Raw genomic sequence first — 13,224 nt, 5'->3', positions numbered from 1 at the left:
TATATATATAGTAGTTCAATAAATAAATACAAAAAGAAAACAAAGAAAATTAAGAAAATCAGGAATTTTTTTTTTACTAAGCATAAGTTGCAAGTATGTCGAACTCATAAAATAAAATCAAAAAGTAGAGAAAACATGGAAAAAAAATTACAGAATAATGAAAAAAGAGAATTATGAAAAAGAAAAGAAATGAAAATTATTAAAAAAAATAAAAAAAATTATTACGGATATTTATTAATAATTTTTTTAAAAATAATTTTCTTTTTCTCATTATTCTATAATTTTTTTGCATGTTATCTCTATTTTTTGCACTACATATATATATATATCTTCATATAATTTTTTTATTGTTGATCAAAATAAATAATCTTCGATAATTTTAGATTAAATCCACCTTTCCTTCATTGCTGTGGATTGCACACCGGTAAGAATAATTTTAGCACAGCAACACTGATCCCCTTTCTCATAACAACAGAAAAATTGTAAAAGAAACCGAATTTACGAAAAATGGAGAGATTTTGAATTTTTACTCGCATTGAAGCAATGGTGTGAACTCAGAATACAATAAAATTGAGAAACCGAACGCATTTTGTAAAATTTAAACGCCTGGTTTAAATTTAAAAAGAAAAATATTTCTTACAGTACAACAAAATTATTACAAAAATATTCTAAACTCATTGTTCAATAATGAAAACAATCATTGACATCATTCATCAACCAAATTAAAACAACTCTATTTTTTTATCAATAAATTCCAAACAAAAAATGATAATTTCTCTTAAAATGATAACAATGCACGGATAGTTTGTACAGTACATTAATACTTGTACATTTCACGAAATTTAGTCGTTATTTAAGAAGCATTTCTGAAGCAATTGTGGCTCCCCTATCCCAAACATGGATTCTCATATTCTGTATTTTATTAATTAGTGTTACAAAAGCTTAATAGATGGCGCTATGAATCTGGCGCAAATTTCTTCAGAGAGCGCTTAGTACACTTCTGTGCTTGCGCTCGAATAGTGGGACAGCAATCATTTTTTGCAGGAGAAAACAAAAATCGAAATAGATTATAACTCACTTTTTAACGATACTTTTGTAGTAAATTGAACCATATACACGATAGTGAAGTTTTTGTGTAATTTATAATGCAAAAATAGCTGTATATTTTTCTTTCTTTAAATATATCAATGAATCAACTCAATCTATGAAAAGGAAACTGAATTTCAAAGGAAAAAACAAAACCTTTTCTTTCCTTCCTTGAAATATCCCGCTGGCGTAGTCTTATCGCATTAGAAAATTGCTTTTTGCATTTTTAATAACAATATTACAACCAAAAAATTATAAAATCTATATCAACTTAAATGTCGATTTGTCCCCCTTCCGTCAGGCTAACCGTGGGAGGTTTTCCTCTCCATGTAACGCAAATGCAGGTTAGCTCCATTAAAAAGTTTTCCACCAAGGCAAATTTCTCACAATACTTGATCCAGGAGTTCTCGTCTTCTGGGCAAGGTTCAAAATTACAAGGCCACGGAGTTGAACATTAGTAGTCATAAACCCAAAAATTGGGCCGTCTGTTCAACGATGGTTATAAAATAAAATGTTGATATAGGTGCCACGTTCGCCTCCCAATGAGGCGAACCAGGTTCAAATCCCAGCTGTGACAGATTGATATGAATTTTGCTTCCACTAGCCGCAGAGCTGACGTAAAATATTGTCAGTGATAGACGGATCATCGGTTAGAATCCCTTTGCCGTCGGGCTAAACATGGGAGGTTTTCGTCCTTATTTTAATTTTATAAAGTAAATTTATTAATTTAAAAACAAAATATACAAATAAATATAATTCTTATTATTAATCAGACGCGTAAGTCCTCCCACAATTTGACTTATATAAATGAGAAAGATTCAGCTTGTTTACAAATTTATTTTTAAGCTTCGAAATTTTGAAGTGGTGTGTTTTTAAACACCGTTTTTTCAAACTCGATAGCTTAATCAATTTAAATTCGATTTTGGTTAAGTTTCATAGAAATGTTATCTTTAATGTTGTTTCCGGTGCTCCTGAGATGTTTTAAATCGCGTTTATAATTGTGCATACTTAAAAATACTAAGTATTTTGCATTCAATATGTCATCACTTTGTTAAAAATTATTTTAAAAAAGGAAAAAATATTCCTATTGGCTTGCAGTGAATCAATTTATAGGTTTATAAACGTTTTTATGAATTTATTAAATCATTCACAGATTTGACTATTCACTAAAATGCACTTCAATGACTTTTACTTAAACAAATTTATTCCTGACTCGTTCTTTATACACATACACACTGATTGGTTTTCTTTTCATTCTCCGTTCTTATTTTATTCACTCGCTATACCATATTTCTGAAATCATTCATAATAACAGTTCCCATGAAGAGAATTTGCCATGGCAGGGATAACCTGGTCGGTAAGGCACTGGGCCCATGTCCAAGAGTTCGTGGATTCGAACCCCGCCGGCCAAAGACTGATAAGTGACTGATGCACGCCGGTAAAGTGACTGATGCACATTCAATCTGTCGAGTCGCAAAAGTCCTCCATGTTCCCATAACAAATCAAAACCTCTGGGGGTACTGGATTGGAGATCGATCGTTCTCTGATTCAGGTCAAAATTACGATCTGTGGATGAATGAATGAATGGATGTATGAATGGGTCCGCCCTATAAACGGGTGCGACGTATGGTGTAGCAGAAGTCGAATTCTTGGCCATAGACGGCACTACTGAGAAACAAGAAGGGCACAATCTGCCTTAAATTTGCTCGGTTTCAACAAGCAGACTTGCCCGTGTGGCAAGAGTCATTAGAAACAACAACAACAACAGAATTTGCCATAAAATCTTTAAGAAATATACTATTATAAAAATAGCAGTTTAAAAAAATGACCTCACATGAAATAAATTAACAAAAGAAAAGAATGGGTATATTTGCTTTTAAATAATTTACCCAGACTAATATAAGTTTATAAAACTATGTAAAAAGGTACGTGAAACTGAAATAATAAACGTTTAAATAAATCAAAGGAATAAAGAAGTTACCGAGCCCGGTTTTCGGCATATATTTGTAGAGAAAATTTCTTACTTTTGTTTCCCAGGAAATCTTTTAATGGCTATTTTAAATAAATATCAAATTACGAATATTATAAAAATTAAGGGGTCACAGTACCTTTGCAACAATTTTTTAAAAATAAAGGTATAATCATTCATTTTGAGGATGCTTTACATGCTCATTTAAGTTATAATCAATAATTTATCTTCAAAAAGTGATTAAACTGTTTAATTTTTTTTAAATTTTAAAAAAAGTTGAAAAAATTCTAAATCTTAATTTTATCGTAATCTTAAATAGAAAAAGTTCCTTAGGGATTTAATTAAGATTAAGACACAAAATTATCATCTNTCATCTTTGCTAATTATGTTAGAAATTAACCTTTCCATCTTGTTTCTAGAAATCCCTAATTTCTTATGAGATTAATTTCTTAATGAAACTTAAAATATTAAGATTTATATCAGCAAGTTCACGTTATAGTTGAGACAAGAGATAGTTTAATCAGGTGAGCTGTCAAAAGTTTCGACCCCTTAATGTTAAATTCACTTTTTGTATGTTACGTCATATTTCGAGAAACTTTTATACAAATTGATTACCCACCCGCCAACTGACCACAGCCAGTGATGCTTGACTTCGGTGTCCGACTGGGAACCGTGTCTTTCAGATTGTTCGATTGCGGGACGACATTTGATAGAACAAAAAGAGATAATATATTAAAATATAAACTTCAATTGTAGAATTAGAAAACCGCCGAGGCATAATTTTAAACAACACTTGAATGTTCGAATTGCTATAAAAAGTTTCAGAATAAAAAATTATTTTTTTATGTACCATTAACGTTGTCACCTAATAAATAAAACGATCTATAGAACAAAAGTTCTACATTGTACTTTTCTTTCATCTCTTGGCGCTATATAATTTCAGAACTTTTTATTAAAGAAAAGAAAGCTCACAGCATTCCATTAAAAAAATCTTGCTGGAGAGACATTAAAACGGCCTATAACTTCAATGTGTAACAAAATTATGAATTTTTTTTTCTTTTTTTTCTCGAGATTTTTACAAGTAGATGGAAAATATTAAAATCACTAATATTTTGCATATTTTTACGAGTCCAAGCATTGGAGTTATTTTTCAAATACTAAAATGCATAGGATTTTTATAAAATTGTGCTTTTTTTTTCTTCTATTGACTTCTTGTCATCTTAATTTTTGAAACCTTCGATTTTTATAATAAAATAGATATTTTATGCGTATTTGAACACACAGCGCTGCACACACAACGATTTTTTAGTAACTCATTATCATAATGATCAGGGGTCTGTCCAGACATTTTGTGAAAGGTCCTTTTCTGTAAGAATGTGAAAAAATTCCTCGTAATTTGTGAATATAAAATAAACGTTAAGTCACATTCTTTCACCCAGGGTCCTGCTTTTGTGAATTTGTGCAAATAGGGTCCTGTTATTGTAGAAAACTCCTTCAAGGAGTTTTTAAATTGTAAATAGATACAAGATTATGTTCAACACTGTAAAACTATAATAAAAAAAATTAAATTTTAATAACTAAACAGCAATTGCTGTTACTAAATTAGAGATGCAACACACAGATATTTGGTATTTAGCATATACTGCTGAACGCAGAATATTCATTTCAGAGGAATAAAGTAAGAAGCGTCTGCCAAAGACAAAACTTAGTTCATTTACGTCTGTCTTTCTTCCCCCCCCCCTCCTGGGAAGGGTTTATTTGATTAACAAAACAATAATGAAGATAATAATGAAGATAAACAAATTTGTGAAGGGTCCGATTGAAAGATAAATTATTTCGTGAAGGTAAAATATTTTGTGAAGGGTCCGTTTTTACGAAAAGATATTTTGTGAAGGGTCCGTTAACGCACCCAAATTTTTTCTAAGCAGACCCCTGATGATGTACTGTAATTGACATCTGATTTCTTCACATTTTGGAAAATATAAAATATAGAAATATATAATACAAAATTCTTCAAGTTCCATTCAAAAATATAACGTGATTTACTGATTGTATAATTTGATGATCGAGTTTAAAACGTCACTTAAACTTATTGATGCGAAAAACTAAGTGGTAAAAATATGTTTAGTTCAAAGATGTTTAGAAAATTTGATTCTTAATGAGTTATTAACATAAAATAGTTAAATTAACACGACAGGTTTGCTACGGAAAAAAATGAACATAGTAGTTGCTTTTAGTAGCCTAAAGCATGCCTAGATAAGAACAAAATTTTTCAATAATATGACTAAAATTTTATTAAATGACTTAATTGTCATAGATACCATGATCCATTCAATCAAGTTGGTCATAAATATAATAATTTTTATATAAACGTTAGTGTTCTAGCACTAACTTTTTCTATCAAACAAAATTAGTATATTCGCAGAAAATTAAATACTTTTTAATTACTAGAATTCACTAAAAAAATTTATTTTCATTGAAAAAAAAACATAGTTTTTCTAAATTTTTTTCCCTTTCATTAATAAATTGATTTAGCAAATCTTTCTCTCTCTCTCTCTCTCTCTATATATATATATATATATTGTGAAAAGTGAGTACTCAAATTCNTTCATTTATTGCACATAAGCTTTAAGTAAACAGAACTCATTAGATAAGTTCAAAATGAAGATAAAACAAAGGAAAATTATAGACATATGAAAAAAAGGGGGAAGGAAATAATAATGAAAAAAAAAATAATAATAACAAACAACTATTTAAAAAAAAGGAAAAAGGAGGAAATTTTTTTAAAAAAACCGGAAAATAAAAGTTATAATATTTTCATCAGCCCACACGATTATATCCGCAAAAAAGAGTGCATTCTGATATTGTATCAATATAGCCAAAGTAAAATATACTAATACCATAGTGTGAGGAGCTCCCAAAATTTTTTTTTACAAAAATTACAACAAATAAAATAGAACACAATAAGTAAAAATAACACGTAAAAACAGAAAATAAAATAAAATAAAAAAACAGCGTAAAGCAAAATCTCTAAAGCGAGTGCTTCGTGTTTTCTTGTACTTATTTATTTTGTTGTATATATATATATGTATCTATATATATACATATATATATGTATCTATATATATACATATATCTATATATATATGTATATATATATGTATATATATATATGTATCTATATATATACATGTATATATATATATGTATCTATATATATACATATATATATAAAATATAAGCTCCTGTGGGCTGCATGTTGCTAAAAAACATTGCTAGGAATACAGAAAAGTATTCCAATAGTCTCCTTTTCCTTAAAATTAATGCTTTTTTAGCCTTTTCAGACAAAAAAAAAGAAAGTTGCCATAGTCGCCTTAGGCCGAAAATAGTCGCATTTTAGTCGCCTGTGACAACCCTGACATTAGAAACATAGCTCATCAATGAAAAAATATTTGTAATACCATCACATAGCAGAATGATTCATAAAAACCGAAGTGTTTGAGAGATTAGATTACACCATCAAAAATTAATAAGACTACAAAAATAATATTCTATATACACTGCAGTAAGAAATTAAGAGAATTTGCAGATTTGGTCGATTATCTCCAGAACTACTGGACCGATTTTAATGAAATTTGATATTGTACATACATAGATACAATACAAAACAAATAACCATTCAACAATTGTAATACACACGCATGATAGTGCATAACACTAGTTGGAGTCGGAAGGTATGAAATTGCCACAGGACAATTGCCGGAGGAAATGTTGAACTGCCTTATTTCAAGTATGAAATCATGCTGCAAGGCCTGTATATCTGTAAGAGTCGATCATACCTCCTATTAACCCATTTTTTTTGTTATTGTTCATTTTGCAACCTCTGATTCATACCTTCTGACTCCAACAAGTGTTGCGCACAATCATGTGAGTGTATTAGAATTGTTGAATGGTTATTTGTTTTGTACTGTACTGATGTATGTACAATATCAAATTTCATTAAAATCGGTCCAGTAGTTCTAGAGATAATCGTCCAAGTCTGAAAATTCCCTTAATTTCTTATACCAGTGTAGATGGATCTTAACAAATAGTCGTTCATTTTTTTTTTAAAAAAGCTTTTCTGGTTTTTCTTAATTTATCAAATTCACCATGAATTTTTAAAAAAGATCTTCCATTTCATCCAATAAAACGCATAAACTTCTGCACGAGACAGGAGTTTCTACTTTTTCAAAAATGTTTGTCAACATAATTTCTTTAGAGAAAAATACATTTATAATATAAATACATTTATAATATATAAAAATACGTTTATAAATAATTTATAATAAGATCATACAACTGTGGTTTCCCATCAACACTACATAGAAATTGAATCACAATTATATTAAGTCTCTTGTTTTTTCGAAGAGAAGGCGACGTCCGTGTCCTCTTCAATGCTGAAAAAAGACAGATTTAAAAAAATTTATTAATAAAGTATCTTAATTATATATATATACTGAAATTATTCCGCGGATGTTGCTCAGATTTTGTTTAATTATTAAAAGTAGCATACTGTTAATAAGTAAAATTTGCTCATTTCACAATTAAAAAAAAAATACCCTTAAATAAATAATAAAAAATCATTTTTCAGGCAGAATGATTTTTCGATGGAATGATTTTTTGATAGATTTTCAATATTGAGCTAAAAAATTTTTTTGATTTTTTTCAAAAGTTTTAGAGAAATTGCAAACGATAGAAAAAATAAAATTAACGTGTAATAATAGAGCCAAAGCTTTTGACTGTGCTTTCTGCCTGAACCATTAGGAACCTATTTTGAAGATTGCGGCTACGTTCCCTCAAATTTGAGAATCAATAATCAAAATATATTTAAAAATGATAATAATAATAAATAAATAAATAAGTAAATAAATAAATAAAAAGGCCAGTAAGCTCTGAAAATGTACAGTTTTTGCCTTGTTAACATTTGTTAATTCACTCCTATAAAGTTAACCACGCAAATCATTAAGATTGTATCCCAGTACCCGATTATTAAATCAAAAATTACTAAAATGTTCTATATTTAATTTGTACTGAAAAGGAGTTGTTTTTAAAGCGAGCGACATACATTCCAGGAAAGATTGTGGCTTTTATTGCACAGGGGTATAAAGAGTTTTTTTTTAATTAAAAAAAACTATTATTAAATTAATTACAATTAATTATAGATTAAAAATTAATTAGTAATTATAAAATGATAATTAAATATTAACTATAAATTGATAATTAATTATAAATTTATTATTATATATAAATTAATAATTAATAATAAATTAATTATAAAAATTTAATTATAAAAAAATAAATTAATTATAAATAATTAATTATAATAAATAAATTAATCACTAAGATGATTTTTCTTACCAATTTCTTCCTGAGTAAAGATTTTCTTTCCTGTTGATCCTTTTTCCTATAGAATCAAAGTTTCCAAATCTCTGTAGAATAAGGAAAACTTATTAAAATCCTTTGTTAAACAAAAGTCAACTCTAAGTTAATAAGTAAGTTAAGATGCGCATAGACCACAGCGGTAAAATGGTCTGTGGCTATTTATTGATTACGAGAACCGGTGTAAATAAAATAAAAGATGGTGTGTAAAATACGATCCAATGGAGGGTACTGCTTTGAATATTTGATTGGCCACACACAATGGAGTTTATTCTGAGCAGAACTCTTTCATATTTCCCTCACGTTCATGCAAAGCGGTTACTTAAGAGGACGCCATACCTCGGGAGAAAATTTTCCTCACAAGTTCTCTTTCTCCTTCATTACTAATTTAAAATTTAAAGTGTAGAAAAAATGAGTTCAGACAAATCTAGAGTATGCCATGAAGTTTCAAATACTGAAATAAAAATTTTAAAATATGTAAATGAAGCATTAGGATAACTTAGATATGATAACTTAACTTAGGATTACGCAACGGAGAAATTCTCATCTAATAATTTGGTATTTTGAAAGAAAAAAAAATCAGCAATAGAAATATCATAACTTACTCTAGGTTTGCCTCAATTTACTTTTTCTTCCTCTAAAATTAGTAATGAAGTGAAAAGAGAATTCGCGACAAAAATTCCCCCCCCCCCTTAAGATTACGTTAAGTGAGAGGAACATTATTGACGTCCATTCAATTATTGACGTAATATTTACGTCCATTCAATTTCATCCTAACATACAAAGAATTGATCTTCGTGATATCGTCAGAAATTTTTCTTAATATTCCTGATTTTGTCCGTTTATTGAAATAATTTAAAAAAAAAAATTCTAGATAAATATTCTTTTAGTTGCTAATAACGTTTGAATTTTTTTACCACTTTCAAATTGAACGTTTTCATAATAATTAATCCTCTCACCTTCGCTATTTAAAACTATATCTCTATTTCAGCTAGCTTTTCATTTGTAGTTTATTTTCAAAAATTTTCACAATATGTTCTGCTTATTACTTACTACTTTTTATAAACTACTTTTCATTAAATTCGTCAAATAAATAGTGTTAGAACAATAAAACGATAACAGCAGGGTTGCCACAGAAAAAAAATGAACAAAATAGTTGCTTTTAGTAGCTTAGAGAATGAAAATAGTTGCCGAATACGATGAAAATAGTTGCCTAAATAAGAACAAAAATAAGACTAAAACTTTATTAAATGACTTAATTGTCATATACCATGATCCATTTAGTCAAGTTGGCGCAAATATGATAATTTCTATATAAAAGTTAGTGTTCTAGCACTAAATTTTTATTAAAGAAAAAAACTAGTACAGCAGAAAATTAAATACTTTTAATTACTAGAATTCATTCAAAAAATAGTTTTTCATTAAAAAAAAAAAACACTTATTCTAAGAACTTTTTTCTTTTATGAATAATTGATTTAGCAAATATATATACTATATATATATTGTGAAAAGTGATTACTCAAATTCAAAATTTATGCAACGTAATATCTTATTAAAAATTGGGATTTCGTGCAGAATTTCGTAGCTAAAACTGTTGAAAAGGCGATCGAGAAACGAAATAGACTTAGAAATAGAATCTGTGCAAATTGAACGCATTAAAAAGTGATGACTAAAAATTTGTAATCTAAAATTTTTATTTTTTAATGTTTTAATTATTTATTTTGTTTAAATTTCATTATTTTTATTTCAAATTTTTTATTTTTGAAGAAAAGAAATTCAGCGCGTTTAGAATATTTCACGGCCTGCCGGTTTTCTAGCCAATTTATGATAAAAAAATATTGCTAGGAGTACAGGAAAAGTCTCCTTTTCCTGAAAATAGTTGCATTTTAGTCTTCAGTGGCAATCCTGTAACTTTTCTGGGATGAAATGAGTCTAAGTTAAAAAAAAATAATAATTAAGTATTTAAACTAAAGTAAAAAAAAAAAAAATTGGCGTGAACAAAATAAATTCTCCACATCCTGCACACTAAAAGTAAGAACAAATGTTCACTTACCATTTCAGCGTGGCCTCGGACACTTGCAAACACAGTTGATTTGCGAGCTTTCCTCAAATTAAGGGAACCAATGCGCATGAAACTATTTGTCTGCTTAGCTGGTCTTTCTGCAATAGAAACAATTTCTCTATTTGAGATTGTAAAAGACCACTTGTTTTTTAAAATAAATTTAATTGAAATCAGTGGGATCTGTTTTAGCAATAACAAATGTAAGAGCACAACATTAATTTAAAATACTTTATTTTACATTAGTATTTCATAATTCATGGACTCATTAAATATGATTGGAAAAAAATTACCTTAGACCAGAAAAGTAATAGAATAATAATACAGCAATTTTAGTCATGAGTTCTTTTGACTTTTATTCGAATAACTTCCAAAAGACATTGAACAAAAAATAAGATTCGAAAATTATAAATCAAGTAATCGATATTCTATTAAATCAAGTAATCCATTAAATTTCTCTATCTAGTAATCTATTGGTCTTTCAATTCCCAAGAAAAGATAGATAAGGGGTAAGTAAGACCACCATTGAAACTTGGTAATGGTATAAAATTTATGCTCATATATCATCCTAACAGTCATGCCTGGTTGGTAGTGTAGTCGACTTGTGTTCGTGAGAACGGGTGTTCGAATACAAACAGCCGAAGACTCCCCGTGTAGTAACCTATGTACTGGGGCACGTTATATCTGTAGGGGCACAAAGTCCTCCATGTTCAAATAACAAATTATACCTCTGGAGGTACTGGATTAGAGATTTTATTTTATTTTATATTATAACAGAGTCTTTGAACAGCCGACCCCATTTTAAGGTTCACTAATGTTCAACTCCGTAGCTTTGTAATTTTGAACCCAACCAAGAAGACAAGGGAACTCCTGGTTCAAGTATTGGTAGAAATTTGCGTGGATGAACTTTTCTGATGGAACTAACCCGCATTTGCGTTACATAGAGAGGAAAACCACGAGAACCTCCCACGGTTACCCCGATGCAAAGGTACTCTAACCCATGATCTGTCTACCACTGAGGAAATTTCAAGTCAGCACTGTGTTCGGTGCAAGCAGGATCCGGATTCGTATCGACCAGGAATCTCTGGGATTCGAACCCGGTTCAACTCATTGTTAGGCGAACCCTCTATCCCCTGAGCAATCGCGGTTCTGGATTGGAGATTGATCGTTTTTTGGTTCTGGTCAAAATTACGATCTGTGGATGAAGGAATGGGTCCGCCCTATAAACGGGTGTGACGTATGGGTGTGGTAGAAATCAAATTCTTGACCATAGATAGCTCTACTAGAAAACAAGAACAATCGCACTCCCAGTGCATTAATGGCCTACAAAGACAATTCATGATAAAGTCCTCCAGCGTTTTTGCAAATGGTACGCAATATAATAAAGAACTGGAAAACAATTTCTGGGAGAAGGGCAGAATGGGAAAAGCGTCTGAGGAAGGCCCAGGCCCACAAAGGGCTGTCGTGCCAATGCTGATGATGACGCAATATAATAAATTTCATATGAGTAATACACGTTTCATGGGAGTACTATTACAGTGAGTACTATTATGACTATTAGGAATAATGGATTTAATTTTAGCGTGACTCTTTTTTTTTCTTTCTTTCTTTTTTACTCTCCCTTTTGTACATATTTAGATTTTTTTTTCAACAAAATCACACCTAACACTTTGCGTTTTAAATTCTGAAGTAAATTAATAAACTCTCTACGGAAAAACTAATTAATTATTTAGAAAAGCATAAATCGGCACGTTTTAACCATTTTTTTTTCTTTCCAAAGCCCTTATNGACTGAAATATGGCGAGCAAAAAAAAAAAAAATATATATATATGCATCCTCAATCTACGGGAAGCAAATTTTAGGAGAAATATTTTCAGGTAGAATAAATTTAAAAAAAAAAGGTTTCTTTGCAATCAATAATTTTACGAGGCATTCCTTTTGCGTATATTTTTTGAGGTTTGACTTGATTCCGCAAGGCTGTGGACGTTTTTTTTAAGGGTTATTAGGGGTGGAAGAGATGCAAAAAGCAGGATAAGTGAGCAGGGGCAGCCGATTTATCAGTTTTGATTTCGTAATGGGACACGTGACGCTTGCTTAATCGGAGAATCTGGAGAAGCCATTAGTCCGGCCATTAGGTGTCCAGCAGAGGTCGACCTCTGTCACGGACGATGGGTCCCTTGCGGGGAGGGTGCCCCTGCTCCATTACTCCTCTCCCCCCCTCAGACGACACATCCAGCCAGTCCCTTTTATAATGGATAGATTCATTCTAAAATGACACTACTTTAAAGATTTCAAACCTAATCCCAAAAGTTTTTATTTTCCCCTTTAAATTAGATAAAGCAGCTAATAAACTGGAAAAAATAATAATAACAAGTCAAATAAATTCAGTTCCTTTAAAACTATTATATACGGTGGTTCAGTGAATATATATATATATATATATATATATGTATATTATTATTATTATTATTATTATCTTTTCATCAACTTTATTATTTTCAATGTTTCATCTATATTTTAAACTTATTTTATGAATTCTATATACTTTCAGCTTATACGCATACATTCGTTATCAGGATTTTATTTTTAATCAATACTGTAATCACCCTCTTTAGCAAGATCCGTTGTTTGTAAGACTAACGAATATTTAATGCGCCGAAACGACGTTACTTTTCAGTCCTCCTATACATAT

The 13,224-nt window shown here is 29.7% G+C and overlaps 1 protein-coding gene across 1 annotated transcript in view; it reads right to left on the bottom strand.

Moving 5' to 3' along the window:
* Nucleotides 1-7,289: 7,289 nt before the first annotated feature.
* Nucleotides 7,290-13,224, bottom strand: part of LOC107439105 (ankyrin repeat domain-containing protein SOWAHB) — a 61,979-nt gene continuing 56,044 nt past the window's right edge. Inside the window, exons 10-12 of the mRNA XM_071182784.1 lie at nt 10,527-10,633; nt 8,453-8,523; nt 7,290-7,491 (exon numbers count right to left, since the gene is read on the bottom strand). Coding sequence (XP_071038885.1) covers nt 7,440-7,491; nt 8,453-8,523; nt 10,527-10,633 — 230 coding nt within the window. The 3' untranslated portion in view covers nt 7,290-7,439. The remainder of the gene's footprint in view (nt 7,492-8,452; nt 8,524-10,526; nt 10,634-13,224) is intronic.

Source organism: Parasteatoda tepidariorum, chromosome 6, assembly GCF_043381705.1.
Source record: "Parasteatoda tepidariorum isolate YZ-2023 chromosome 6, CAS_Ptep_4.0, whole genome shotgun sequence".
NCBI lineage: Eukaryota > Metazoa > Arthropoda > Arachnida > Araneae > Theridiidae > Parasteatoda > Parasteatoda tepidariorum.
The sequence above is the reverse complement of the archived record's forward strand: the minus strand, read 5'-3'. Positions and strand labels throughout refer to the sequence as shown.